Source organism: Lithobates pipiens, unplaced genomic scaffold (assembly GCF_037356315.1).
Source record: "Lithobates pipiens isolate NorthernLeopardFrog02 unplaced genomic scaffold, aLitPip1_a1.2 Scaffold_1, whole genome shotgun sequence".
Taxonomy (NCBI): Eukaryota; Metazoa; Chordata; class Amphibia; order Anura; family Ranidae; genus Lithobates; species Lithobates pipiens.
Window position 1 is genome coordinate 96,169,040 of NW_027507685.1, and position 26,965 is coordinate 96,196,004.

The window sequence follows — 26,965 nt, forward strand, 5'->3', positions numbered from 1 at the left end:
GGACAGAGTGTTGTCACCCTAGAACGGGAAGCGCCTGAACAACGATATTCATGATGCTCAACAGTAATTATTTTAAAGAAAGTTATAAAAAAAAAAAAAGACATGAAATGGAAAGCTGAGATGGGTTATGGATGACTCCATTTGTTTAAATTGTATCTGCCATGCTACACATGTTGATTCCTGAACATTTCCCATCATCAGAGCAGAATGTCTGCAATCCCCCCACCCACTACGTACAACACCAGATCGCTTTCCAGCTCCCCCAATGTCCGGGATCCCTGGCCAACTGCGGAAGACGAATTCCATGAGTTGACAACAAAATGTCCCCACTTCATGCTATCTAGCGCTATGATGGCGGCCATTTTCATGGAGTCAGCCGCTCTGTTTGTTCTATTAGGCAGCCTACGACAAGATGGCGGAAGAGCGGTGTAGTGTCATATTTTGCTCCCCATCATAGAATGCTACGGAAGTGACGTTGCGGCCAGAAATTTAGCACTGCGCATGCGCGATGCGTTCCAAACACTTGCGCCATGCGTTTCAAATGATTTGCGACAATGCAGACCAGTGAAACCGTCAGATATATGACACTACAGGGGCAACATTGTAATCAGTGATAGAGCCCCATGAGGAGAAGAAAACTCGTCCCCGATTCTTTCTATCCGGAGTTATAACGCCGGCCATTTTATTGGAGTCAAAAGCTACGTTCTTTTAACTAGTTGTCTACGGTAAAATGGCAGGCAAGGGGCGACAGTATAAGCAAATATAGAGGTTGGCAAGAAAGTGGTGAAAGGAGCAGCAATGGCGGTGCAGGCCGTACATCTGGAGGGGGACGCTTTCCTGGTGTGTGTGGCTCATTCCCTGAGCACGGAGAGAGAGGAGGTGATGGGACTCTGTATAGGAGAGGTAAGAAGTTCAGGCCTGGTCTGTGGGGGGAGGGAAAGTCCTGGCAGAGCTCAGTGAGGACCTGTCTGGGTTCTATGAGGGGCTAAGTGAGGACCTGTTCTGTGAGGGGTTCAGAGAGGACCTTTCGTGGTTCTGTGAGGGGTTCAGAGAGGACCTGTCGTGGTTCTGTGAGGGGCTCAGCGAGGACCTGTCGTGGTTCTGTGCGGGGCTCAGCGAGGACCTGTCGTGGTTCTGTGCGGGGCTCAGCGAGGACCTGTCGTGGTTCTGTGCGGGGCTCAGCGAGGACCTGTCGTGGTTCTGTGCGGGGCTCAGCGAGGACCTGTCGTGGTTTCTGTGCGGGGCTCAGCGAGGACCTGTCGTGGTTCTGTGCGGGGCTCAGCGAGGACCTGCCGTGGTTCTGTGCGGGGCTCAGCGAGGACCTGCCGTGGATCTGTGCGGGGCTCAGCGAGGACCTGCCGTGGTTCTGTGCGGGGCTCAGCGAGGACCTGCCGTGGTTCTGTGCGGGGCTCAGCGAGGACCTGCCGTGGTTCTGTGCGGGGCTCAGCGAGGACCTGCCGTGGTTCTGTGCGGGGCTCAGCGAGGACCTGCCGTGGTTCTGTGCGGGGCTCAGCGAGGACCTGCCGTGGTTCTGTGCGGGGCTCAGCGAGGACCTGCCGTGGTTCTGTGCGGGGCTCAGCCAGGACCTGCCGTGGTTCTGTGCGGGGCTCAGCCAGGACCTGCCGTGGTTCTGTGCGGGGCTCAGCCAGGACCTGCCGTGGTTCTGTGCGGGGCTCAGCCAGGACCTGCCGTGGTTCTGTGCGGGGCTCTGCCAGGACCTGCCGTGGTTCTGTGCGGGGCTCTGCCAGGACCTGCCGTGGTTCTGTGCGGGGCTCTGCCAGGACCTGCCGTGGTTCTGTGCGGGGCTCTGCCAGGACCTGCCGTGGTTCTGTGCGACAGCAGGAATGACTAGTGTGTTATCCCATACATACATGCAGTGAAGTGACTGGCCTCAAGTGATACACAGAGATGAAACTAATACTCCTATATAAGTTGTACCTGTTTATTTGCAGTCTTCTCCTCTTTACATCTGTTCAAAGTCCAGAATTGACATAGCTTGTCTGAGTTTTTAGAAAAAAAAATGGGCAGAGCTAAAATTACACTCTGCTTAACTCACGAGAGCTGATTGGAGGGAAGAGAGTCATCCCCTCCTTCACACAGCGCACAGGAACAGAGCTGAGGCTGTCAATCACAGGCTGGAGCTCCCTCCCCGTCACCATTTTTCTCTTTGGTGTCAGGAAAACGTGTCAGAAGTGATTCATGCTGATAGCAGAGGAAAGGGGGCAGCAGACAGAAATGACACTTAGTGCTCTGGACTGAGACAAGTACACACTATAGAGGGACATGCTTTGTTCATATTTCATGTCTGAGCTTTACAACCACTTTATGCCTATAGATAGTACAGTGTGTTATGTATATGGTTTTCTAATTCTTTTGTGTGTTTTCTCTCCTTTCGCACAGGTGGACATTCAGAGAGTTGTACATATCCACTCAGTCATCATCTTACGACGATCCGACAAGAGGAAAGATCGAGTGGAAATTTCTCCTGAGCAGCTGTCAGCAGCCACAACAGAAGCCGATATATCCTTCCTAATATGAATGTTTATATACTTGTGTCTGATCCGGCATTTGAAGATAAGTTGTCACTTTTAACCACTTCCAGCACAAGGACGTCATATGACGTCTTTAACATTGAGTGGTGATATGTGAATGATGGGTGCAGCTCCAGGCATCATTCAGATATCATCTTTGTTGGCTGGTGATTCTGTGCACTGTAAGAATAGCGGCAGTTCAGTCGCTTGATCGTTCTTACAGGCCCTCTGGGGCGGGCGAGCTGGAGAATGAATTGGTCACCGCCGTAAGTTGATCACAGAGATTTCTGGTGACCAGATGGTCCCCAGTCCTCTCTATGACCCTGGGAGGCCTGGACGCATTTTATGGTAGGAGGGGTGCTTTTTGGAGGTGATAAAACTTGTGCTAGGAGGGATCTTTTTTTTTTTTGGGGGGGAAATAGAACTTTTACTAGGAGCTGTCCTTTTTGGGGGGAAGGAATTGTACTAGGAGGGTATTTGGGGAGGGGATAGAACTTATACTCGTCTTTTGGGGGGGGGGGGGGGTTGTGCTAGGAGGGGTGTTTTTTGGGTGGAAGACTGTCATCGGAGGGGGAATTTTAGAACAGGGAGAGGATTTGTGATAGGAGACCTGTCTTTTGGGGGAGGGGGAGGATTTGTGCTAGGAGGGGCTTTTTTTGATGGGGAAGGATTTGTACTAGAAGCAGCCCTTTTTGGGGAGGAAATAGAACATAAACTCGCCTTTTTTTTTTTTTTGGAGGGGGGAGGGGATAGAACTTGTGCTAGTAGGGGTCCTTTTTTGATGGGGAAGGATTTGTGCTAGAAGTGGTTCTTTTTGGGGGGAATGATTTGTGTTGGGAGGAGGGTATTTGGGGAGGGAATAGAACATGAACTCGTCTTTTTGGGGGGGGGGGCGGATTTAGGGAGGGGATAGAGCTTGTGCTAGGAGGGGCCCTTATTGAAGGGGCAGGATTTGTGCTAAGAAGCGTGTCTTTTGGGGAGGGGATAGAACTTGTGCTAGGAGGGGTTCTTTTTGATGGGGAAGGATTTGTGTTGGGAGGGGGGATTTGGGGAGGGAATAGAAATTGAACTCATGTTTTGTGGGGGGGGAAGGGGGGTTGTGCTAGGAGGGGTGTTTTGTGTTTTTTTTTTTTTTTTTTTGGTGGAAGAATATGTGGTAGGAGGGGGAGTTTGGGGGGAGGATTTGTGCTAGGGGTGTGTCTTTTTATTTTATTTATTTATTTATTTTTTTGGGGGGGGGGGGGGGATTTGGGGAGGAGACAGAACTTGTGCTAGGAGGGGTGCTTTTTGAGGGGGAAAGATTTGTGCTAAGAGGGATGGATTTAGGAAGGGGCTGGAATTTTGTGCTATTAGGTGTGTCTTTTGGGGGGGGGGGGGGATTAGCCCTAGGAGGAGTGGGAATTTTTTTTTTTTTATTTATTTATTTTATTTATTTGGGGGTGGAATATTGGCTTGCAGGGGGAATTTATGGGGGGGGGTTTGCTGAGACATGCTAATCGCACGTGGAAGGGGCGCAGTTTGTCATCTTCCCCCCCTGAGCACTAGATGACCTTTTTTCCGGCACTGAATATACTCACCAGACTTCTCTATAGATCAGTGGCGAACAGTACACTTGGTAGCAGGAGTGGAACCCGCTGTCAGCTGTGTGCTCAGTAGAAGAGGAGCAAGCAGATGTGATGGAAGAAGAGGGGGAGGGAAGGGGGGCGCCTGGGATTTGTAGCCATATGCCAGGACACAACAAGACCCAGTTTTCTAAAACTAAATCTGACCTCCGGGCCAACCGCACAATACACCGATCAAGTACATACAAGGGAACCGTATTACCCGCTAAAGGGATTTGAATCGCTGTCCACCCAGTCCTGTAATTTGCACAGCTCTGTCACAGCTTAGCCCTGTCTAGCAGGTCAGGGGAGCATATTTATTTATTTTTCTTCTGCTGCAGGTAGTTAATACTTACAGATCTTGTCCCTCCCCCAGCCTGTGATTGGACAGTGATGGGAGAAGCAGCAGACTGATGAGCACATCTTTCTGTCACTCTGCCTTCTGCTGCTATCGCCATGCTCCTTATTAAGTACATGGTCACTGTGGCACAATGCTTGGCTCATAGCGTGGTTTCTACCTCTCTCAGTATGAGCCCTGCTATACGAGGACTGCGGGAGGCTGATACCGGGTCCAATGTAGGTATTTACACCATTAATGATGTAGTGAGGAATACAGAGCTGCGTTCGTTTGTGCCTTTTTATGTCAGCCCGGAGGTCCGCTTTAAAGTGATGTTGGCCCGGTAACACCAGGGAACAGTGTAAAGGTCGGTTTATGCTTGCTTTGCTCTCTAAAGGGTGAACTGCATTTCCCTAATCGTCTTTCAGGACAGCCACTATGAGAGATAGACTCCTCCTCTTCCTCTGCAAACACTGCGCCAGCCCATAAATTCTTACTTCCCCTGCCGGACCTCAGTTATTAGTGTTTCCTCTGGCGGGGAGACACTGTGCAAGGAACCAGGCCGATCAGTCGGGGAGGCTGTGGCCATTTTTTCGTTAAAGAACCCGGTTGAAAGAAGCAGGGGCTTCATTTGGAGAAAGCTGGGTTCAAACCGTTCGAAACCGAGCGGGTCGAACGGTTTACTTACCTCACCAGGTACTGCCACCCCTTCCTAGTCGAGCGCGGCTTCAGGACGTGGGGGACTCCTATTGCGTCTACAGGGACGCAGCTGGCAAGCCGTTCGAAAGATTTCCCTGTACAAGGGTACAGTCCGCCCCTTTTTTTTTCTTTGAACCGAGCGGGCCGAACGACGGGCGACGTCGTATCCGGCGGAAGCGAAGGCTTGACCTCTAATACGTTCGACTTCCGGTTCCGGGTCGTGGAGCTGATAGGAGGGCCGAGCACAAGCTGGAGATAAGTTCGGAACGTGCACAGGCAGCGTGGAACTCTGTAGTAAACAGCCACCTGCAGTCATGTCGGAAGCTGAGGCTCAAACAACAGACTCTATCTCCAGCATTCCTAAGGTAAGAGCACCCTGGGGAGGGGTACTCTCTATCTAGGATCCCCCCACCCCAATGTATGGTTCTATCAGGGTGGCAGGGGGGAGGGGAGGCTCAGATTTCTTCTTTTAAAAAAGGGTCTAGTGCACTCCCAGGGTTGTATCCCGAGCTTTGTATTGACTTTGTCTTTTTTCTGTTTTTTCTTTTTTCCTTTTTTTTTAGAAAGCTACGGAAAAAACTAGGTCTACGCATAGCTCTAAAAAGAAGTGTGCCTCCGTTGGGACATTTTAGGGGAATCTTGGACCAAAGTGTTGTGCAAAGGCTGTATTGACTCCCTCGTTAGGGAAAGGGAATCTGAACAGGAGTCAGGACTAGCAGCTTCAGTCAAAGAGCTCTCGTCCACCTTCTCTTCTTTTAGGTCCCTTTTTGAAAAATTTCAGCTTCCCATGGGTCCATCTCCCCAGGATACAACCCCACCTCTAGCACGGAGTTCTGCTCCGGTCCAACCTGCTAGTACAGGGGGGACAGAGGTTGCAGGCCCTTCAGGGACAGGTAGGGAACTTCCAGGCAGTTCCTCTTCAGATTCCCAGGAGGGTTCAGAGGGGGAGGATCAGGACGGGGGGTCCAGGAAAGCCTCCAGATATAAATTATCCCTTGATGAGGTAGAGGACCTCTTAAAGGCAATTTATACAACCCTCGGTATCCAGACGGATAAGAAGCCCCTAACCCTGCATGACCAAATGTATTCAGGTTTGGGGGAACCAAAAAGAAGGGCGTTTCCAGTGCACGAAGTTTTAATGGAAACAGTTAAAAAGGAGTGGCAGGATCCGGCGAGAAAGCCCTTTTTATCTAGATCCCTCAAAAGAAGGTTCCCATTTTCAGAGGACCCGGCATGCCTTTGGAATAAAAATCCCAAATTGGATGCCGCTTTCTCCCAGGTCTCCAGACACACAGATTTGGCGTTTGAAGACATGGGGGCCTTGGCAGATGTCATGGACAAAAGGATTGACTCTCTGCTTAAAAAAACGTGGGACTCGGCTATCGGCAATCTAAAGCCTGAAATGGCAGTTACAGTTGTGGCTCACAATTTAGAGCACTGGCTCTCACAGATTCAACAACATATTGAGGCAGGCACAGATAAGGAAACCATTCTGTCATCCTTCCCTACTATGCTGCGAGGGATGGCTTACATAGCAGATGCCTCTGCTGAGTCCGTCCGCATGTCGGGCAGAACGGCGGCTCTAGCCAATTCGGCCAGAAGGGCCCTCTGGTTAAAAACATGGCCAGGGGATAATGCCTCCAAGATAAAACTATGTGGGATACCCCTGACGGGGGACCTCCTTTTTGGCCCAGGGCTAGAGACTGTTCTAGACCGGACAGCGGACAGGAAAAAATCCTTTCCTCTTAAACGGAAAACCCCCGTACAAACTAAAAAGGGGTTTCGTCCGCAAGGGCGTAGGGAAACCCCTTAACCAGAGGGGAAAAAGAAAACCTGGCCCCAAAAAGGCAGGGGCAGAGGAGGGGTGATTTTTCACCCTCCTGTCCAGCCCCGTAAAACTCAGTGACATTCCAGCTACAGTGGGAGGAAGACTGGGGGCCTTTCTACCACAGTGGGAGACAATATCTACCAATCAATTTATTTTAGGGGTAATAAGAAGGGGGTACCTCTTGGAATTCTGAAGACCACCCCCTCAAAGGCTCCTTGTCACGCATCTACCCAGGTGCATGGTAAAGGCCGATGCCTTGCTAGAAGCTCTGAGGGAATTGGAGAATCAGGATGTTATTCTCGGGGTCCCAAAAGCAGAAGAGGGAAGGGGGTTTTATTCTCACATCTTCGTAGTGAAAAAACCTTCAGGGAAGTTCAGATTGATTCTGAACTTAAAGCCCCTGAACGCTTCAGTGACATACAAAAGATTCCGCATGGAGTCGATCTTTTCAGTAAGGGCTCTTCTGCCCCGCAACTGTTTCATGGTATCTCTGGACCTAAGGGATGCGTATTTACACATCCCTATAGCGGAGGCCTCGCAGAAGTTTCTACGCCTTGCCATAGATTTAGGGGGAGAAACAGTACATTTTCAGTTTCAGGCCCTGCCATTCGGGCTATCCTCTGCACCCCGCATTTTTACCAAGGTCCTGGCAGAAGCCATGGCCTTTCTTCGGCTCCAAGGGATATGTATAATAGCCTACCTGGACGACCTGCTTTTATTTGCAGCATCCCCAACACAGTTGGTCAAGGATCTCGATCTAACTAAAGGGGTCCTTACAGACCTGGGGTGGCTTCTGAACTTGGAAAAGTCCAGCCTGATCCCCTCACAACAGATCTCCTATCTAGGTTTCCTGTTGGACTCAACACTGTTGAGAGTTTTTCTACCAAGAGAAAAGGTACAAAAGCTGGACAGAGCGGTGGCCTCTCTTCAGAGCAACCAGCTGGTTTCCATAAGGGTTCTGATGTCAGTATTGGGTCTCCTTACATCTACCCTCCCAGCAGTGCAGTGGGCAGGGCTACATTTTTGTCCCCTACAGACCTTCATCCTAGGGGTGTGGGACCACAGTCAGGAGGCTCTAGACACCCTAGTACATATTCCACACCGGGTAAATGGATCCCTCTGGTGGTGGAGGAAAGTGACGAATCTGTCGCAAGGGCGTCTGTGGCTCATCCCGGTTTCTCGGGTAGTGACCACAGATGCAAGTGGAAAAGGTTGGGGGGCACATTTGGGTTCCCTTCTAGCCCAGGGCACTTGGGAGGACGGCGAGTTGACTCGATCGTCCAACTGGAAAGAATTAAGGGCAGTGGGACTAGCCCTCAGATTCTTCAAAAAAGAGCTCCGGGGTCACCACATTCAGGTGCGGTCGGACAACTCTTCCGTAGTGGCCTATTTAAACAAGCAGGGTGGCACGAGAAGTGGAGCCCTGTTGTCTTTAGCGACAGAGATCCTGAGCTGGGCCGAAACCTACACCCTTTCGCTCTCAGCAGTTTTCCTGAGGGGAGAGAAAAACGTGGTAGCAGACTTTCCCAGCCGAAAGAGGCTGAGGGAGGGCGATTGGGTTCTCAACCAGGAGGTTTTCAATCTCATAATAAAGAGATGGGGGTCTCCAGAGGTGGACCTTTTCGCGTCCAGAAACGATTCAAAAACCCCCTGTTTTTTCTCCCTAAAAAGGGTAGAGGGAGCCTTAGGTGTGGACGCCTTGAACCAGAATCGGCACTTCAGAACTTGCTATGCCTTCCCACCTCCAGCGTTGTTGCCAGCAGTTGTGAGAAAGTTTCAAATGGAAAACGCATCTCTGATTCTGGTGGCTCCACATTGGCCCAAGAGAGCATGGTTCTCAATGCTAAAGCAGTTGGCGGTAGAACCTCCCCTACTCTTGCCCCCTCGGGACGATCTCCTCTCTCAGGGGCCAGTCCTCTTCCCACGAGTACGCCAGTGGAAGTTAGCGGCCTGGCTACTGAGGAGGGTTTATTAAAATCTAAAGGATTTTCAGAGAGACTAGTTTCTACCCTCCTGGACAGTAGGAAGAAGGAAACTCGCCAGATCTATGAAAAGGTCTGGTTACATTTCAACAAGTGGTGCGCAGAGAGCTCTTTCCCAGTACGGAGCTCCTCCGCAGTTTTGGAATTTTTACAATGTGGGGCAGATAAAGGCTTATCCATTAGTACCCTTAGGGGTCAAGTATCAGCCCTCAGTGTTTATTTGGAAGATCATTTGGCTGCCAACCCATGGGTAGTCAGGTTCTTTAGGGCCCTGTCCAGACAGAGACCGGTCCAGGGTCTGTCCTTTCCCAGATGGGATTTATCTTTAAAGAGCTTAACTGGACCCCCCTTTGAGCCTTTAAAGGAGTGTTTTCTGAGAGAACTTACTCTGAAGACAGTGTTTCTGGTAGCAGTAACAACTGCCAGGAGGGTCAGTGAGATGGAGGCCTTATCAGTCAGGGCTCCCTTTTGCGTTATTTTTCCGGACCGGATAGTTTTAAAGACCGATCCGGCCTTTTTGCCGAAAGTGGCATCCAGCTTTCATAGAAGCCAGGAAATAGTTTTGCCCTCTTTTTGTCCCAATCCCTCTGGTGAGAAGGAACTAAAATTTCATTATTTGGATGTTAGGAGATGTATCCTACACTATCTAGAACTGACCAAAACATTCAGAAGGTCAGATTCCTTATTTGTTTTGTTTTCGGGGGCCAGAAAAGGTTGTAAAGCGTCCCGACGCACTATTGCTAGATGGCTCAGAGTAGCCGTCGAGCAGGCTTATTCAGTTGCAGGGAAAGAAATCCCAGTGGGTATTAAAGCACACTCCACTAGAGCTATGGCAGCCTCCCAGGCAGAAAGAGCGGGAGCAACGCCAGAACAGATTTGCAGAGCAGCAACATGGTCCAGCTATTCCACTTTCGTAAAACACTACAGAGTGGATCTGGTGTCGGCAGGTGAGCAGACCTTTGGGCGAAAGGTTTTGCAAGCTGTAGTCCCACCCTAACTGGTAAGTGCTCGTTTATCCTCTCATAGTGGCTGTCCTGAAAGACGATTAGGGAAAATTAGAGTTACGCTTACCGGTAACGTCTTTTCCAGTAGTCTTTCAGGACAGCCCTAGTTCCCACCCGAAAATTGGGGGGAGTCTTACAAAAGACCAGAGCGCACACAAGATAATGGTATTTGATAGGAGTCCCCCACGTCCTGAAGCCGCGCTCGACTAGGAAGGGGTGGCAGTACCTGGTGAGGTAAGTAAACCGTTCGACCCGCTCGGTTTCGAACAGTTTGAACCCAGCTTTCTCCAAACGAAGCCCCTGCTTCTTTCAACCGGGTTCTTTAACGAAAAAATGGCCACAGCCTCCCCGACTGATCGGCCTGGTTCCTTGCACAGTGTCTCCCCGCCGGAGGAAACACTAATAACTGAGGTCCGGCAGGGGAAGTAAGAATTTATGGGCTGGCGCAGTGTTTGCAGAGGAAGAGGAGGAGTCTATCTCTCATAGTGGCTGTCCTGAAAGACTACTGGAAAAGACGTTACCGGTAAGCGTAACTCTAATTTTTGTAACGCTCTTAAGAGAGGTGGGGAGGTATTGCATCCCTGAATGCCGGATTACCACGCATGTTGTGCACAAGTGCGGGGCGGCTGCATTTGAATGGGATGCGTTCAGCGGGCGGTAGTGCCCACCGCTGCGCGACGGGCTGTAATTCCTGCCGTGGTATGTGCTGGTTGTGAGGGGGAGATAAAGATGCAGCTAACCCACAGGGTTTTAACACACCCCCCCCCCCCAGCCACAATTGTAAACAAGGCCTTGGAGGACCGGCGCAACGTTATGGTGTCGCTTCCGATTCAGGGTCAAAGTAAGCAAGTTGTTTTTATTTTTTCTTATATCCACCGACCAACACAGCTCCTCTCTGTAACTAAATAGGTTGTTTAGCCTGACATTAGGAGAACTAGGCAAAATTGTTACACAATCCACAGAAATTTTAGTCCCGCCCCATGGGGATGGACCCTGTGCCAACAACCCCACTGCTCCCAGCAGATTCAGTTTTTATTTTGCCTAGTAAGGAGAATGACCTAGGAACCCTGCGGTCCCTTTTGGTCCATGTTTTTGCTGCAGGTTTGATGTTTTTTGCACAAGATAGAAGGTCCTAGGATCTTTCATCAACGGCTGGGTGACAGGCTGTTTAATGATTATCCTTGTCTCCCCAGTCCGGCCAGCAAGCGTGTACAGGCCGCAGCTAAGGCTTGGCAGGCCACGACATGCCTCAGCTCCAGAGGTGGTCGGTGAGCTTCAATGCTGCGGGGTATACATATGACCGGGCTACTGATGTCTGGATCACAGTATACCGGGCCAACAGCTACCCTGTAACTGCGCAGGAGTAGGTCTGTGCCGGAATGTCTCCCAGCTCTTCAGGACTGGTAAGTACGGCTCTCCCTGCTTCGGTGGGGTGAGCAGCTGGGCATTCCCTGGGGGTCAATTCGTGGGCCACCTCACCTCCTTATCTTCTCTCCCTAGTCCCTATCTCCCCTCCCCCCCCTCTGAGGGGGGTGGCTGCGGGCAGTGTGTGTGTGGGGGGGGTTCGCTGGGTCTCTGACCTGTGGGGGCTTTGTGCGGCTAGCGTTTGATCCTGGTTCCGGTCTGGGGGGTCCCAAAAGGTGTCTGTGGAGGTGTTCTGGCTGTAGGCAGGCAGCATTGTTCTGGGTTTGTCCTGTCACCGCATGGCGCTGTCCGGTGGCCATCTTGACTGAGGGAAAGGCAGGTTTCCCTTGTGAGCCTCAGCACCCATCTTCTATGGGATTCTCCTATTAGTTGCATTGGCGGCCATTTTCCTGAAGCCCGAGCGCTCTTTTCACCGCAGTTCTCTTGTGACAGCTTTGCATGTGCTCTCACAGGCTGTTTCCTGTGTCCACTGTGTGTACAGGACGCTAGATGGCTCTTTTTGAAGGCTGGAGCAAGCTCTGCAGAATGTTTCACGGCTATTATAGACAGCTGCTGCCGACATTCTTCTCCACTCTGCATCTGGGTAACCTCCTAGGGAGTACAGGCACGGCTAGTGGCATTTACAAAACACCCCAGGGTGGTGAGTCTGGCGCTAAGTACCCCCCCCCCGCGCGGCAGGAGGGTGGGACCTTCACTGTCCCCTTGAAGGTGGCAGACAGGCTAGGGTCAGCATGGCTTCATAAACTGGTGTTTCTTCCCCCAAAACCCAGGCTATGGCAACCGGGTCACCTGTGGATAGCGTGGTGCGCGTGGACACCCTGACTGCGGTCCTTAACTCCTTTTTTTTGTTGCTAAGATAGAGGTGGCACGTGGGAGGAAAGGTGCACGTAAGAGGCCCCGCCCCCCGTCCTCTGGGGAGAGCTCTGATGCAGACTCGGGCCCTGCTGTGTCTAGTGACCCCTGCTCTGACCTATCAGACGATTCCCCGTTCGGGCCCGACAAAGCGCTTGTTGGAGCACTTATCACAGCTGTGCGTGATACCCTGAAGATTCAGGAGCCAGCGGATCCCTCTGTTGATGTACCGGTCCCTTTTGGGTCCCATAAGCCAGCACGTTCACCTAAGGTGTTCCCGTATTTGACTTATTTTGACAAATTCATCTACAGGGAATGGGGTCACCCGCAACGGACCTTTTCAGTACCCAAAAACTTGGCGGTGTGTTACCCCCTTTGAGGAAAGCCTTCTCAAAAAATGGTCGGCTCCTCCGGTCGTGGACCCCCCAGTATCCAGGTTAAATAAAGTAACAATGATCCCGGTAGAGGGGACTCCTGCATTCAAGGATCCCATGGACAGACAGGAAGGCAGAGGCAGTGGCTCATTCCTTGTTTGCGGCTGTGGGGTCAGCTGTGGGACCAGTACTGGCATCCGCACTGGTGTCAGACACTGACTGAATGGGCAAAACTTTTACACCACGAATTGGGAGAGCAAAACGCCTCCCGTCTGTGTGGAACTAGCAGACCAGCTAGTGCAAGGCCTTAAGTACGTTTGTGACGCGGCCCTGGATACTCTCCCTCTGTTATCCAGGGCTTCAGTGTCAGCTGTGGTGCCGAGGCGCCTGATTTGGCTAAAATGCTGGTCTGCTGACCAGGCATTCAAAAAAAAAGCCCTGACGGATTTTCCCTTCCTTGACGACTGGCTCTTTGGAGCTTCATTGGATGACATTATTAGAAATGCCACGGGTGGTAAGAGTACACTACTCCCACAGGCCAGGAAGGCTAAGGAGCCACGCCGTAGGCAAGGGCCCTCTTTTTCCGCTCACAACGGCTTTTTCGTCTGCCCAGTGCTTCGGCAAAACGTCCCCAGCCCGTCAGGACGTCCATGGACGGCCAGAAGCATCCCTGGAACCACAAGCCTGTGATCAAAAGTGCTACAGCATGAAGGTTTGCCCCCACTCGCATGTTGGGTGGGGGGGTCATCTTCGGGAGTTTGCAGCCCGGTGGACCTCCCGGTTATCCGACCAATAGGTCTGCAATCTGATTTCCAACGGTTACAAGATAATTTCTCTCTTGGCCGCCAAACAGATTCTTCTCCTCCACCATACCCGCGTCCCCGGTTCGCCGGGCGCTAGGGGCAGTAAGGGACTTGCTGCTTCAGGGGGTGATTTGTACCAGTTCCGGAATCGGAACGTTTCCAGGGGTTCTACTCAAATCTGTTTGTGGTTCCCAAGAAGGAAGGGGTACATCCAATCTTGGACTTAAAAGCCCTCAATCACTTTGTAAAGGTGCAGAGGTTCAGAATGGAATCAGTTCGCTCAGTAGTCGCTGCAGTCCATCAAGGGGACTTCCTGGCGTCCTTGGACATCCTGGATGCTACCTTTTGCCTTCGGGCATCAAAAATTTCTGCGTTTGGCAGTAGGGGAAGCCCACTACCAGTTTGTGGCTCTTCCTTTTGGCCTGGCATCAGCCCCCTGAGTCTTTACCAAAGTACTGGCTCCAGTATTGGCTGAGGCAGCGCTGGATCGCGATCATGGGTTACCTAGACGATCTCCTCCTGAGAGCATCTTCCGCCTCAGAATTGGAGGATGTGGGAATCGCCATGCAGACCCTGCAAGAATTTGGGTGGCTGTTGAACCTAAAGAAGTCGGTGGTTGTACCAACTCAGTGTCTGAAGTACCTGGGGTTGCTGTTGGACTCAAGGAAAGCAAGGGTTTTTCTCCCCTCAGACAAGTTGCTGACTCTCAGGTCTGCGGTCAATCTACTGATGCACCACAGGTGGTCATCGCTCTGCTTTTGCATGCGAGTGCTGGGGCTCATGGTAGTCTCCTTCGAGGCAGCACCTTATGCCCAGTTCCACACCAGAGTCCTGCAGAAGGAGATATTGACGAAATGGGACAAATCTCTGTTGTCCCTGGATCGGCAGATCCACGTGAGCCAACCACTCAGGGACTCGCTGATCTGGTGGTTGAGGTCCCCGGTGATTCAGTCCGGAAAATTGTTCCTTCCTCCCAACTGGACGGTGATCACTACGGACGCCAGTCTGTCCGGCTGGGGTGGAGTGATGGGGATTCAGTCGGCTCAGGGCCTCTGGTCGACTGTAGAATCCAAGTTGCCGATCAATCTGCTCGAATTGAGAGCAATCAGGCTGTGCCTCCACACGTGGTCAACGCGTCTTCAAGGACGTCTGACCAGGATACAGTCAGACAATGCCACGGCTGTGACGTACATAAATCACCAAGGGGGAACAAGAAGCTCAGCCGCTGCTCGGGAGGTCGCTCACATACTTCGGTGGGCAGAGCAACACGTACCGGCCCTGTCAGCCATTTACATCCCGGGGGTGGAAAATTGGCAGGTGGACTATCTTAGTCGTCAGATGCTGGACCCAGGAGAATGGGCGTTGCATCCAGAGATATTCAGGCTGCTGTGCCTGAAATGGGGCACACCAGATGTGGATCTATTGGCCTCCCGTCTCAATCGGAAGGTGCCGAGATTCGTGTCCAGGACAAGAGATCCGTGAGCAGACGCACTGGTGGCTCCATGGGATCCAGTACCAGCTGATCAACGCCTTTCCTCCACTGAAACTGTTGCCACGTCTGCTTCGCAGAGTGGAAGCCGAGGGGATTCCAGTAATCCTGGTTGCCCCAGATTGGCCTCAGCGGCCCTGGTACACAGACCTGATGCGTCTGGTGGCGGACGCTCCCTGGGTGACTGGTGCTGAGGGAGGACCTCCTATCACAAGGTCCAATCTTTCACCCTGCTTTACCATTGCTGGCTTTAATGGCATGGCTATTGAGAGCCAGGTGCTGAAGCACCGAGGTCTGTCGGACTCGGTGATTCCAACTATGCTAAGGGCGCGGAAATCTTCTTCACGGAAGATAAACCATCGTACCTGGAAGGCCTACATCTCCATGTGTGAGGAGAAAGGGTGGCATCCGCGCTCCTTTTCTATATATCCAGGATCCTGCTGTTTCTTCAGCATGCAGTTGACCAGAGGTTGGTGTTGAGCACCATTAAAGAGGAAGTAAACCTCGATGAGTTTACTTCCTCTTTCATTCCCTGCAAAGGTAAAGCATAATGGACTACAATGCATCGCATAGTAGTCCATTATGTATTACTTACCTGGCACAGGTGCCAGCGATGTCCCCTGTAGTCCGGCGCATCTGTCTTCTCGGTGGGTCTCACTGCTCCGCCGCTGTCATTCGGCGAAGCCGCGATGACGTCACTCCCGCGCATGCGCACGGGAGCCGCCACGCGCGGCATATCGCCGTTGAAGGGTGCCGCGCTCAGTGCGCCTGCGCGCCGCTGTCTCCTGTCTTTTGGCAAATATCTCCTAAACCGTGTAGGTACCTTTTTGTTCAGGGGGTCCGACATGTAGTCCCGGTGTGTCCTCCGTTACCCCCATGGGATTTGAACCTGGTGTTGTTGGCGCTTCATTTGAGAATATCAGGGAGATTCCCTTGTTGACTCTTTCTTAGAAAGTGGTCTTCCTAGTGACCATCACATTGGCCAGGAGGGTTTCGGAATTGGCGGCTTGTCCTGCAAGTCTCCTTATCTGGTCATCCACAGGGATAAGGTGGTGTTGCGTCCGCAACCGTCCTTTCTACCAAAGGTGGTTTCGGCTTTTCATATCAATGAGTACATTGTATTACCATCGTTGTGTCCTAAGCCGAAGCACCCCAAGGAGGTGGCCCTTCATGCTCTCGATGTGGTTAGGGCTCTGACAGTGTACTTGTCTGCCACAGCTCCCTTTCGGAAGTCAGACTCGCTGTTTGTTTCGGTGGCTGGTCCTAAGACAGGCATGGCGGTCTCGTCGGCCACCATTTCCAGGTGGATCAGATAGATTGTAGTCCAAGCCTACGCCTTGAAAGGGCAGGTGCCCCCCTTTCCAGTCACAGCTCACTCTACAAGAGCAATCGGAACGTCTTGGGCCTTTCGCTCAGGTGTGTAAGGCGGCGACCTGGTGGTCTGTCCATACGTTTACCAAGTTCTACAAGGTAGACGTCGGTGCATCGGCTGATGCTTGTTTTGGCCGCAAAGTTTTGCAGGAGGCCATGTAGTTGCAATTTTATTTATTTTTTTCCTGGTTTTTCGATAAAAACGCAGTACTGTTTGTTAAAGTGGTTGTAAACCCTTACAACACACTTTGACCTAAAGGTAAGCCTAGATTAAGGCTTACCTGTAGGTCCAAGAAATATCTCCTAAACCTACGCTTTTTAGGAGATATTAACCGAAAGACAGGCACTGCTGTCTACGGCGCATGCGCCGTAGACAGTGGCGCGCAGGCGCACTGAACGCGGCATCCGTCAACGTCGATATGCCGTGCGTGTCGGCTCCCGTGCGCATGCGCGGGAGTGACGTCATTGCGGCTTTGCCGAATGACAGCGGCGGAGCAGTGAGACCCACCGAGAAGATGGATGCGCCGGACTACAGGGGACAGCGGTGACTTCGCTGGCTCCTCTGTCAGGTAAGTGACACATAATGGACTACTATGCGATGCATAGTAGTCCATTATGCTTTACCTTTTGCAGGGAATGAAAGAGGAAGTAAACTCATCAAGGTTTACTTCCTCTTTAATGCACTGTTGCATTACTTATGCAATGTTGCGGTCTTGGGGATCACTCCTGTTGAGGATACCCGGTTATTTGGTGGTGTGTTTTCCACACACTGCTGCTTTTTTGTGGGTTTAGTTTCACTAGTTCCTACTTGCCATGGTGGATGAGGTTTTTATGCTGTTTTTTTCCCACCCCTCGTTTGGCACTGCTTGGGGACTCCCATTTAGTTACAGAGAGGAGCTGTGTCGGTCGGTGAATATAAGAGAAAATAGGCTTTTTGTACTCACCGTAAAATCCTTTTCTCTGTAATTCACCGACCGACACAGCACCCACCCCTCCTTTTTTCTCTACGTTTATACTGCTTGTTGACGTACTGAATCTGCTGGGAGCAATGAGGAGCGTTGTTGGCACAGGGTCGGCTCCCCCTGGAGCGGGACTAAAAGTTCTGTATATTGTGTAACAATTTTGCCTAGTTCTCCTAATGGCAGGCTAAACAACCCATTTAGTTGCAGAGAGGAGCTGTGTCGGTCGGTGAATATAAGAGAAAAGGATTTTACGGTGAGTACAAAAATCCTATTTTTTTTTTTTTTTTTTGCTTTTAAAAGTAAAGAAGAGATTTTGGGTCTTTTTGACCCCAGATCTGCTCCATAAAGAGGACCTGTCATCCTTTATTTACATTCCTTGGAATAAAAGTGATCAAAAAATCAAAGAACGGGGTAAAAGTAAAGTAAAATGATGAAAAAAAACAAACAACTTTAACCACTTGCCGACCGATCTATGTTGGCAGAAGGGCTAATAGAGGAAAACTAACCTACCTGTACATTGCCCTTTAAGAGGCGGCCGGCTCCATGAGTCGGGTCGCGGGTCCCGCGGACTCGATCGCTGTGGGGATACCTGCAATCGTCGAACGGGGAGATGCTAATGTAAACAAACATCTCCCTGTTCTGCCCAGTGACAGTGTCACTGATCTCTGCTCCCTGTGATCACACACAGCCATGCCCCCCCCCCAGTTAGAAACATGCCCCTAGGACATACTTAACCCCTACACTGCCCCCTTGTGGTTAACCCATTCACTGCCAGTGTCATTTACACAGGAATCGGTGCATTTGCATAGCTCTGATGAATAAATGACAATGGTCTCAAAAATATCCGATGTGCCTGCCATAATGCCGCAGTCACGATAAAAATCGCTGATCGCCGCCATTACTTGGAAAATATATAATTTGCCATAAAACTATCCCCTATTTTGTAAACGCTCTAACTTTTACACAAACCAATCAATAAATGCATTTTATTTATTTTTTTTCCAAAAAATTTATTTTGAAAAACCGCTGAACAAATTCTGTGTGATATAGAAAATTGCATTGATGGACATTTTATTATATAGAGTCTTTGCTTAAAAAAAAAAAGAGAGATTTGTTGGGGGGGGGGGGGGGGGGGTTCAAGGTAAATTTTCTAGCAAAAAATAAATACTGGTTTAAACCTGTAAACAAAAAGTGCCAGGAAAGGCCCGGTCAGCAAGTAGGTAATGCCATTTTCTCTATGTAGTCCTTTGTTTTTCCATGTTTCACCTTAACAGTTCCGCACAGACTAACAGAAATCACTGGTCGCCCCATGCGGGTCGTTGGATGGTATCACTCCCACCCGCACATCACTGTCTGGCCCTCTCATGTTGGTAATATTCAGATACAGACTTTTTTTTTTCCTTGTAAAGGAAACCCATCATTGGAGGAATGTGGACAGGGGCTATTGCTATTCCCTTGTTCTGAAAATGCTGGTTGACTGGCCATCTCAATGAACGTCTTTTTTTTATTTATTTTTATGCTTTTGGGTTGCTGTTGTGCAATATGTATGCAAGATCATATGATGGATCGCTGAGAGGCTGAGCCGGGTGCCAGTCCAAGCATGTGGGTGTATCCCGATCATATGGGGGTGAAATAGAGCGGCACAGTGGTGTAGTGGATAGCGCGTTCACCTAGCAGTAAGAAGGGTCGCTGGTTCGAATCCCAACCACGACACTACCTGCCTGGGGTTTGCATGTTCTCCCTGTGCCTGCATGGGTTTCCTCGGGTTTCCTCCCACACTCCAAAGACATGTTGGTAGGTTAATTGGATCCTGTCTAAATTGTCCCTAGTTATGTATGAATGTGAGTTAGGGACCTTAGATTGTAAGCTCCTTGAGGGTAGGGACTGGTGTGAATGTATATGTAAAGCGCTGCGTAAATTGACGGCGCTATACAAGTACCTTTAAATAAATCTTTCCGGAGCTTGGACTGTCTCTGTGATGTCAGCCGGCACCATGCTTCAGTTCGCTGTCTGCTGAAAACGGGTCACAGGAGTTCAGAACGAACTGCACTCCTGTGATCCAAAAGAGAAGAGCTTTGGCTGTACTTCTCCTTTTTAAGGAGACACACCCTCTCTATTTGTCATGTTTATCATTTTGAAAGTAAAAGAAAATCCCAAATTTTGGGTTGTCACCAGAAAAGTTTTATTTTTTTCTTTTTTTTCTTTTTTTTTCTTTAATACTTTATTTCTCTGCAGGAATACATGACATGGATCAAAAAAAATAATTACATAAGACAACTTATCAAATCAATTTTCAAAACAAAAACTTATTATATTAACCAATGAAACATGGTGTATTCCTGCCAGTTTTTTTTTATAAACAACTAACAATATTACAATAATTCCTCACAGCAACCCTCTGCTCCAAAGCCCTGGATCCCATGGGGGACTTATAGAACTGAGAAGAGAGAGAGAGAGAGAGAGAGAGAGAGAGAGAAAAAAAAAAAGGGGGGATCCCAAATTAAATAAGTATAAATATGTCGCCCCTGCCGACAGGGGAACCAGTGCCGCATCACTTACTAACTAATATATTCCTCTAGTTCCTCTCCAATCAACCTTTTCCCTTCATCTGATTGTAAAAACGACTCCCATGGAGCCCAAACGTGTAATAAACATTCCCTTTCCTCCAAAGACATAGGGATCAATTTTTCCATGATCCCGATTCTTCTTACTTTATTTAACCAATTTGAGATTCTAGGTGTCCCTGTCTCTTTCCAACATATGGTGATGCAGCTTTTGGCTGCATTCACCAAATGGCATAGCATTGAGTTCTTATATCTCTCTAATGGAATTTGTGAGCATTGTAATAAGAAAAACACTGGATAAATAATTGAGAGATTCTCTGAACTTCTTGCCAAAACGGTCTAATTACTGGACAAAACCAGAAAATATGAGCTATAGTGCCTCTCTCCTTACAACCCCTCCAACACCTATCCGACATTTCTGAAGAGAATTTCTTCATTCGAGACGGGATGTAATACCAACGCATTAGTACTTTGTAATTTAATTCCTGTATCTTGGTACATCTAGATGACTTAAAAATTACGTCTATTATTTTCTGCCCTTGGGCTGGTGTAAACGTTTGTTCAAGGTCCCTCTCCCATCTAAGCTCGATATGACAAAATCCTCAGAGGGTGATGTTAACGCATATATCTTAGAGATAATATGGGAAAGATGTTCACTCTCCCCACAGTACTTCTCAAACTTAGTAAGTGGTCGACCGTACCCTTCGGCAGGTCCCAATGTTTCAAGAAAATGTTTAACTTGTAGCGCCTGCCAGAAGGGTATTTCATATTGTCCTCCTAGTCTCGTTAACATTTCTATTGATGGGCACTTACCAAACCTCAGAAAGTGTGAGGCCTGGAAACACCCTTTCTCTTTTAATTTCCCAAATATCCCTGATTCCAAGCCGGGAGGAAAATTTTGGATTCCCCAGAATAGGAAACAAAGGGGAATCTGGTGATGAAAATCTAGGGATTCGAGTAAACTTGGTACGGCGGGTAGGTCCTATTAAAGGATGTACTTTTAATATAAAAGGTAACGCTGCGTGGCACCATATAGCTCTACTTAAGGGATAGAGCTGACTTGTTGTTCCAAGGCAGTCCACCTTTTACTATCTCTATGGTGGCACCAATCAATAATTCAGCCTAACTGGGTAGCTTGATAGTATTTGTATAGATCAGGTGCCGCTATTTCACCCACCTCTTTAGGTAGTGTTAACAAATTCCTATTAATCCTTGGCCGTTTACTTGCCCATATAAATTTTGTAAACGCTGTTCGAGTTTTACTGAAGAAGGCGGGTAGAGTTGAGATGGGTAACGCCCGGAACAAGTAGAGGAATGTTGGCACTATATTCATTTTCAAGATATTACATCTCCCGAACCAAGAATGTGAGGATTTGCTCCATTCATCTAACAATATGTTAACTTCCCTTTAGTAAAGGTGGAAAATTTAGGGCATATGCATCTATTAAGTTAGGTGGAATCTGTATCCCTAAATAGTTCAAAGCCATCGATGTCCATTTAAACGTAAAATTATTCTCCAAGTTCCTTTGGGTGGAACGCTCCAGGGATACCCCCATTGCCTCCGACTTGCTGTAGTTTGTTTTAAAATTCGACCGAGCACCGTAACGCTCCACCTCCCTTCCTAAGTTAGGAAGCGATATTTGTGGACTAGAAAGTGAAAATAAAAGATCGTCTGCATAGGCTGAAAGTTTATATTCCTGATCCCCCAAGGGGATACCTTTTTTAATATCTGGGTTCTGTCGAATTCTTTTCAAATAACAATTTATTTAGTTTTCGTGGTCGCATAACAAAAGTAGTAGTGCAGGCATACAGCAATAGTAACATGGCTTCCAAAACACAGGAGGCCCATTGTAAGTGGACAGTGCAGAAAAGTACAGTACCGGGAAATACAACGGGATCAGACTAACCGACCCAGGGTGCACAGCAGGACGGAAGACACCAAAAGTCAGTTATCCGTGCTGGAAACCGAAAGGCCACCTGGGGTCTGCTGCTTAGCTTACATGCCAAACTTAAAACAAAACAAGGACCATCAGTAGTATGAGCGAGAAGAGTGGAGGAGAGAAGAGGAGAGAGAAGGGAAGAAAGAGGGAAAGACAGAGAAAAGGAAATAGAGTGCCAACGGTCCACATCACCATGTCCACACCGGTTCACCATCAATCCTCCAGCAGCCGCCATCTCCCCCAGACCAGGTCATGCTCCTCAAGCCTGTCCCTCACCCTGGCAGTCATCTTCTCCATGAGCTCAACGTCCTTGATCCTGGAGTAAAGGGCCTCCCTAGACGGGGGCAATGGATTCTTCCAGTTAAGGGCTATCAGGCAGCGGGCCGCTGTCAGGATGTGCCTAAGGAGCTTCCGGCCCGGCCTAGTCAGAGCGGGTTGGGACAGGCCCATCAAGAAAAATTTGGGGGAGTGGGGTACAGGAACGTCGAATAGACGCTGGAGCAGCCCACGAGTCATAAGCCAGTATGGGGCAATCAGGGGACAGGCCCAGTAGATATGGAACAGGGAGCCCCGCTCCCTCAGACATCGCCAGCAGCGATCCGAGGCAGAGGGGTATATCCTGTGGAGAATATCCAGGGTCTGGTACCAGAAGAAAATAATTTTGTAGAAATTCTCTTTGTACAATGTACACAGAGAGGATTTGGCTGCCTGGCGCCACACCCCCTGCCAGGTCTCAAGGGGGAGCTCCTCACCCAATTCCCCCTCCCAGCGTTTCATGTAGGAGTGCTTCCCCTTCGTTTGAAAGTGGTATGCGTTGAGGACGCGGTATATGTCTGAGATCAACCCTCTCCGATCCCGCCCTGCCAGGATTATCTGTTCAAAGGGAGAGGGCGGGGAGAACCATAGGTGAGGGGCCCTAGATTGTGCAAAGTGCCTAATTTTGTAGGTAGCTGTAGAACGTCTGATGGGGGAGGTCATGCTTAGCCTGGAGCTCCGAGAAGGACAACAGCCGTCGTGTTCTGGGGGTCCACTAGGTGCCCCAAGTGGAACAGGTCACGCGAGGCCCAAGGCCAGGACATCTGGTGGGTCAAGCTGGTCGGTAGAGTCGGGTTATAGAGGAAGGAGGTCAGTAGGGAGAACTCCGAGGGGAGGCTGTGGTCGCGGGAGAGCTTCCGCCAGAGGAGACGAAGCTGGGCCATCGGCCCCAGTAGTCGACCCGAATCTATATCAATCCTCGCTCCCCATAAGAAACTGTTCGGGTGTACAGGAGCCAGCCAGATCTTTTCAATCTCCGACCACCTATTATAAGACTTCTGCGGAAACCAGGAGGCTATGGCCCGCAGCTGAGTGGCCTGGTAGTAGCGGACTAGGTCGGGGAACGCCAAACCGCCGTCAGAGCGCGAGGCCGTCAGGACAGAGCTCGGGACCCGGTGTTTTCTGTAGTTCCATACGAATTTCAACAGATCCTTCTGGAGCGCACGTAACTGTGCATACGGGACTGGGATCGGCAATGTCTGGAACAGATACAGGAGCTTGGGGAGGATCACCATTTTAATAGATGTGATCCGTCCTATGAGCGATATGTGGTGGGCCTTCCATTTACGTAGTAATTCCCTAATCGCCCGAAAGAGGGGGGGGGGGAAATTAGCCTGGTACAGGGAGTGGAATGATGGCGTAAGGAGGACCCCCCAAATATTTAAGGGAAGAGCTTTCCCATCTGTACGGGAAGGCGGAGCGTAGGCGGGTCGTCTCAGACGCCCCCATGTTTAGGGGGAGGGCCACCGATTTGGACGGGTTAATTTTGTAGCCGGAGAGTTCCCCATAGCGGTCCAGCTCGGAGTGGAGGTTGGGGAGTGAGATCCCGGGCTGAGCCAAGGTAAGGATAACGTCATCTGCGAAGAGCGAAATCTTGAATTCCTTGCCCCTGACCGGGATCCCCCGAATATCGGGGTTGCTTCTAACGGCAGCCGCCAGAGGCTCCACACATAGAGCAAAAAGGAGAGGAGAGAGCGGACAGCCCTGGCGAGTGCCATTAGTGATAGTAAAAGTAGAGTTCGTGGCGAAGGGGGTTTTAACCTGCGAGGAGGGGGTGGTGTAGAGGTGCCGCACCGCTCGCAGATACGGGCCCCGGAAGCCCATGGGGTGTAGCGTGGCCTCCATAAAAGGCCAGCTGAGGCGGTCAAACGCCTTCTCGGCGTCTAAACTGAGAACCAAAGATCCTAGGTTATCCCTGTTCGCCACGTCAATAAGATCAATGATCTTTCTAGTGTTATCCCCTGCCTGTCTCAAGGGGACAAATCCCACTTGGTCCTTGTGTATTAGGGAAGGGAGGATTGTGTTAAGGCGATTCGCTAGGAGCTTCGTAAAAATTTTCAAATCCGCGTTCAGCAGGGCTATAGGTCGGTAACTAGCGCAAACAGTCGGGTCTTTGTCTGGCTTGGGAATAAGGGAGATAAACGAGCCTAGCATGTCGGTCGGGACCGGGGTCTGCTGGAGAAAGGAGTTAAAAAGCTTGGTCATGTACGGGCTTAAGAGGGGTATAAACGCCTTGTAGTATTCATAGGGGAGCCCGTCCGGTCCCGAGGACTTGTGGGCAGGGAGGGTCTTCACAGTCTCCAAGAGCTCCTCTTCAGTAACAGAGGCATTCAGTTCTCGGAGGTCCGCGGCTTGCAGTCGGGGTAGGACTATATTGTCCAAGTACTGGGTAATGCGGGCGGACTGGTCCAAGGTTGGGGGATTGTGGGGGATGTCCGGTCTGTTGTACAAGTCAGTATAATAGTCCGCGAACGCATCCACTATCGCCTGGGGGTGGGTCAAAAGGTCCCCCCCCTTATTTTTAATTTGGGCCGGGGCAGAGGTCGCCGTACGGTCCGCCAGTTTCCGGGCCAGTAGCGACTGTGCCTTGTTCCCCTTGTCATAGTACAGTTGTCGTAAGCGGACTAGAGCTTTCTCAACCGATCCCAACGCCAGGTCCCGAAGTGTCTGCCTAGTCTGGACGATTCGCTTAAGGGTGGGGACGGAGGGGGAGACCAAGAGACGGGCCTCAAGGGTCTTAAGACGCTTTTCCGCCAGCAACCTGGCGGTCCGTGCGTCCCGCTTCAAGGCTGAAGACAAAGACAAAGGATGACAGCCTTATGGGCGACCCAGAGGGTAGTAAGGGAGACGTCTGGGGTGTCGTTCTCAACAAAGTAGTGCCGGAGCGAAGACTCCAGCTCTGCCTTTGCCGGAGCATGCTGCAGGAGATAGTTATTCAGCCTCCAGGTGCAGGGCTTGTAAAGGGGGGAGTCCAGCGCTAGAGTCAGAGTTATGGGGGCGTGATCTGACCAGGAGATGGGGGAGTATATTTGCAGATTGGACCGCCCGCAGTGTCGCGTTATTAACAAAAAAGTGATCAATGCGCGAGTGCGTGCCGTGGGGAGCGGAGAAGAAGGTGTACTGGCGGTCTTGCGGGTGCAAAGCTCGCCAGGCTTCAAAAAGACCCCGCCGTCTGGTAATTTGGCGGAAGAGCCTGGAGTCTCTCAAGGTCCTAGCCTGAGGCGTCCGGAGGCCCACCACTAGGCGATCATGGAGTGCGGACTGAGTAAGGTTAAAATCCCCCCCTATCACCAGGAGCCCGGGGGGCGTCTTAAACGGGAAAACACCTTAGACAAGAATTTATGTTGATGGACATTGGGGGCGTAGAGGACGCATAAGGTCAGTGCCTGCGTGCGCCACAGACCACGGAGTATAATGTAGTGGCCCCGTGGATCTAGGTGCACAGAGGTACAAGTAGGGTTCTGTCGAATTCTATTTAATAAAGGCTCAAACGTCCGCGCAAACAGAATGGGAGACAAGGGGCATATATTGGATATTGAAAAAGTTTCTGAATTTATTCCATTAGCCTTCACCAAGGCTTGTGGTGTTGAATATATTCCTGCCCAACATTCGATCCCCACAAGCCGATCTGTTTTAGCACTCCTAACATAAAGGGCCAACTAACCCTATCAAAGGCCTTCTCTGCATCAGTATTTACAAAGATAATGCAACTTCCTTTTGATTTGCGTATTGAACTAAGTTCAACACTTTAATAGTGCTATCTCTAGCTTCTCGTGTGCAGACAAATCCCACTTGGTCCCAGTGAACCAGCTGCGTCATAAGTGGTTCTGGACGAGCTGCGAGTATCTTTGAATATTTTATAATCCGTATTCAATAATGATATTGGACGGTAACTACTACAAACTGACTGATCTTTTCCTTCCTTTGGAATTAATTAATACAATATGTGCTCTCAATGCTTCTGCGGGGGGTAAAGCAACTTGTCCTAATGCATTAAATATTTTGACCATATATGGAGCTAGTAATGGGAAGAAACTTTTAAAGTATTGCAGAGAGAATCCATCTGGATCAGGTACCTTCCCATGCCTCATCTTCATTGCTGTTGTTATTTATTTATAATGTGTGATTCTCCCTCATTCCCCCCCTTGTTTCTCCCTCATTCCCCCCCCTTGTTTCTCCCTCATTCCCCCCCTTGTTTCTCCCTCACTCCCCCCTTGTTTCTTGTGTCCCATACCCCTTCCTGCTTCCCCCCCCCCCCCCCCTTTTTTATTTATTTATTAATTTATTTTTTCCTTGTTCTGGGGTAATGGAATAGATTTAAATATATAAATACACATATACATAGATTTAAAAGTTTACCAGATTACCTTAATGGTTAAAAGTAAACCAATAGGGATGGGGCAATATGAAGGAATAAATTGAGGTTCACAATTATAAATAGGTGCACTGATTTCATTGGGAGGTGGAGAGATTATACACTCAGAGGGAAGACCATGTTGGCTGGTCATAGGGATAGGAAGCTTAGGGGTAAGGGGACAAAGGGTAAGGGAGGGTAGTAGAGAGGTGGGGTGGGGCAATATGGTAAAGACCATAAATACACTACAACACATACACATTTAGGGGTTGAGGGATTGGTTTTAAGTTAAGAGGTTGTAATAGATTTACGAGATTCTAAGATGTTAGAAGTAAGGTGTTATATTTCACATTTATTGTTACTTTTGGTGTATGGTTAGGATGCTTAGGGACATGGGGGGGTTACTTTTTTTTTTTTTTTTTTTTTTTTTTTTTTGTATCCCCACAGTAGGGGGGAACTGCAATGAGTAATATGTATGTATGTATGTATGTATGTATGTATGTATGTATGTATGTATGTGTGTTGTTCTGGTTA

General features: G+C 49.7%; 1 protein-coding gene across 1 annotated transcript in view; it reads left to right on the forward strand.

Annotated features, from left to right (window-relative positions):
- The first annotated feature begins 539 nt into the window (after nt 1-539).
- BRCC3 (BRCA1/BRCA2-containing complex subunit 3) overlaps nt 540-26,965 on the forward strand; it is a 75,895-nt gene continuing 49,469 nt past the window's right edge. The window contains exons 1-3 of the mRNA XM_077465200.1: nt 540-903; nt 2,401-2,520; nt 18,541-18,628. Of these exons, the coding sequence (XP_077321326.1) occupies nt 799-903; nt 2,401-2,520; nt 18,541-18,628 (313 nt within the window). The 5' untranslated portion in view covers nt 540-798. The remainder of the gene's footprint in view (nt 904-2,400; nt 2,521-18,540; nt 18,629-26,965) is intronic.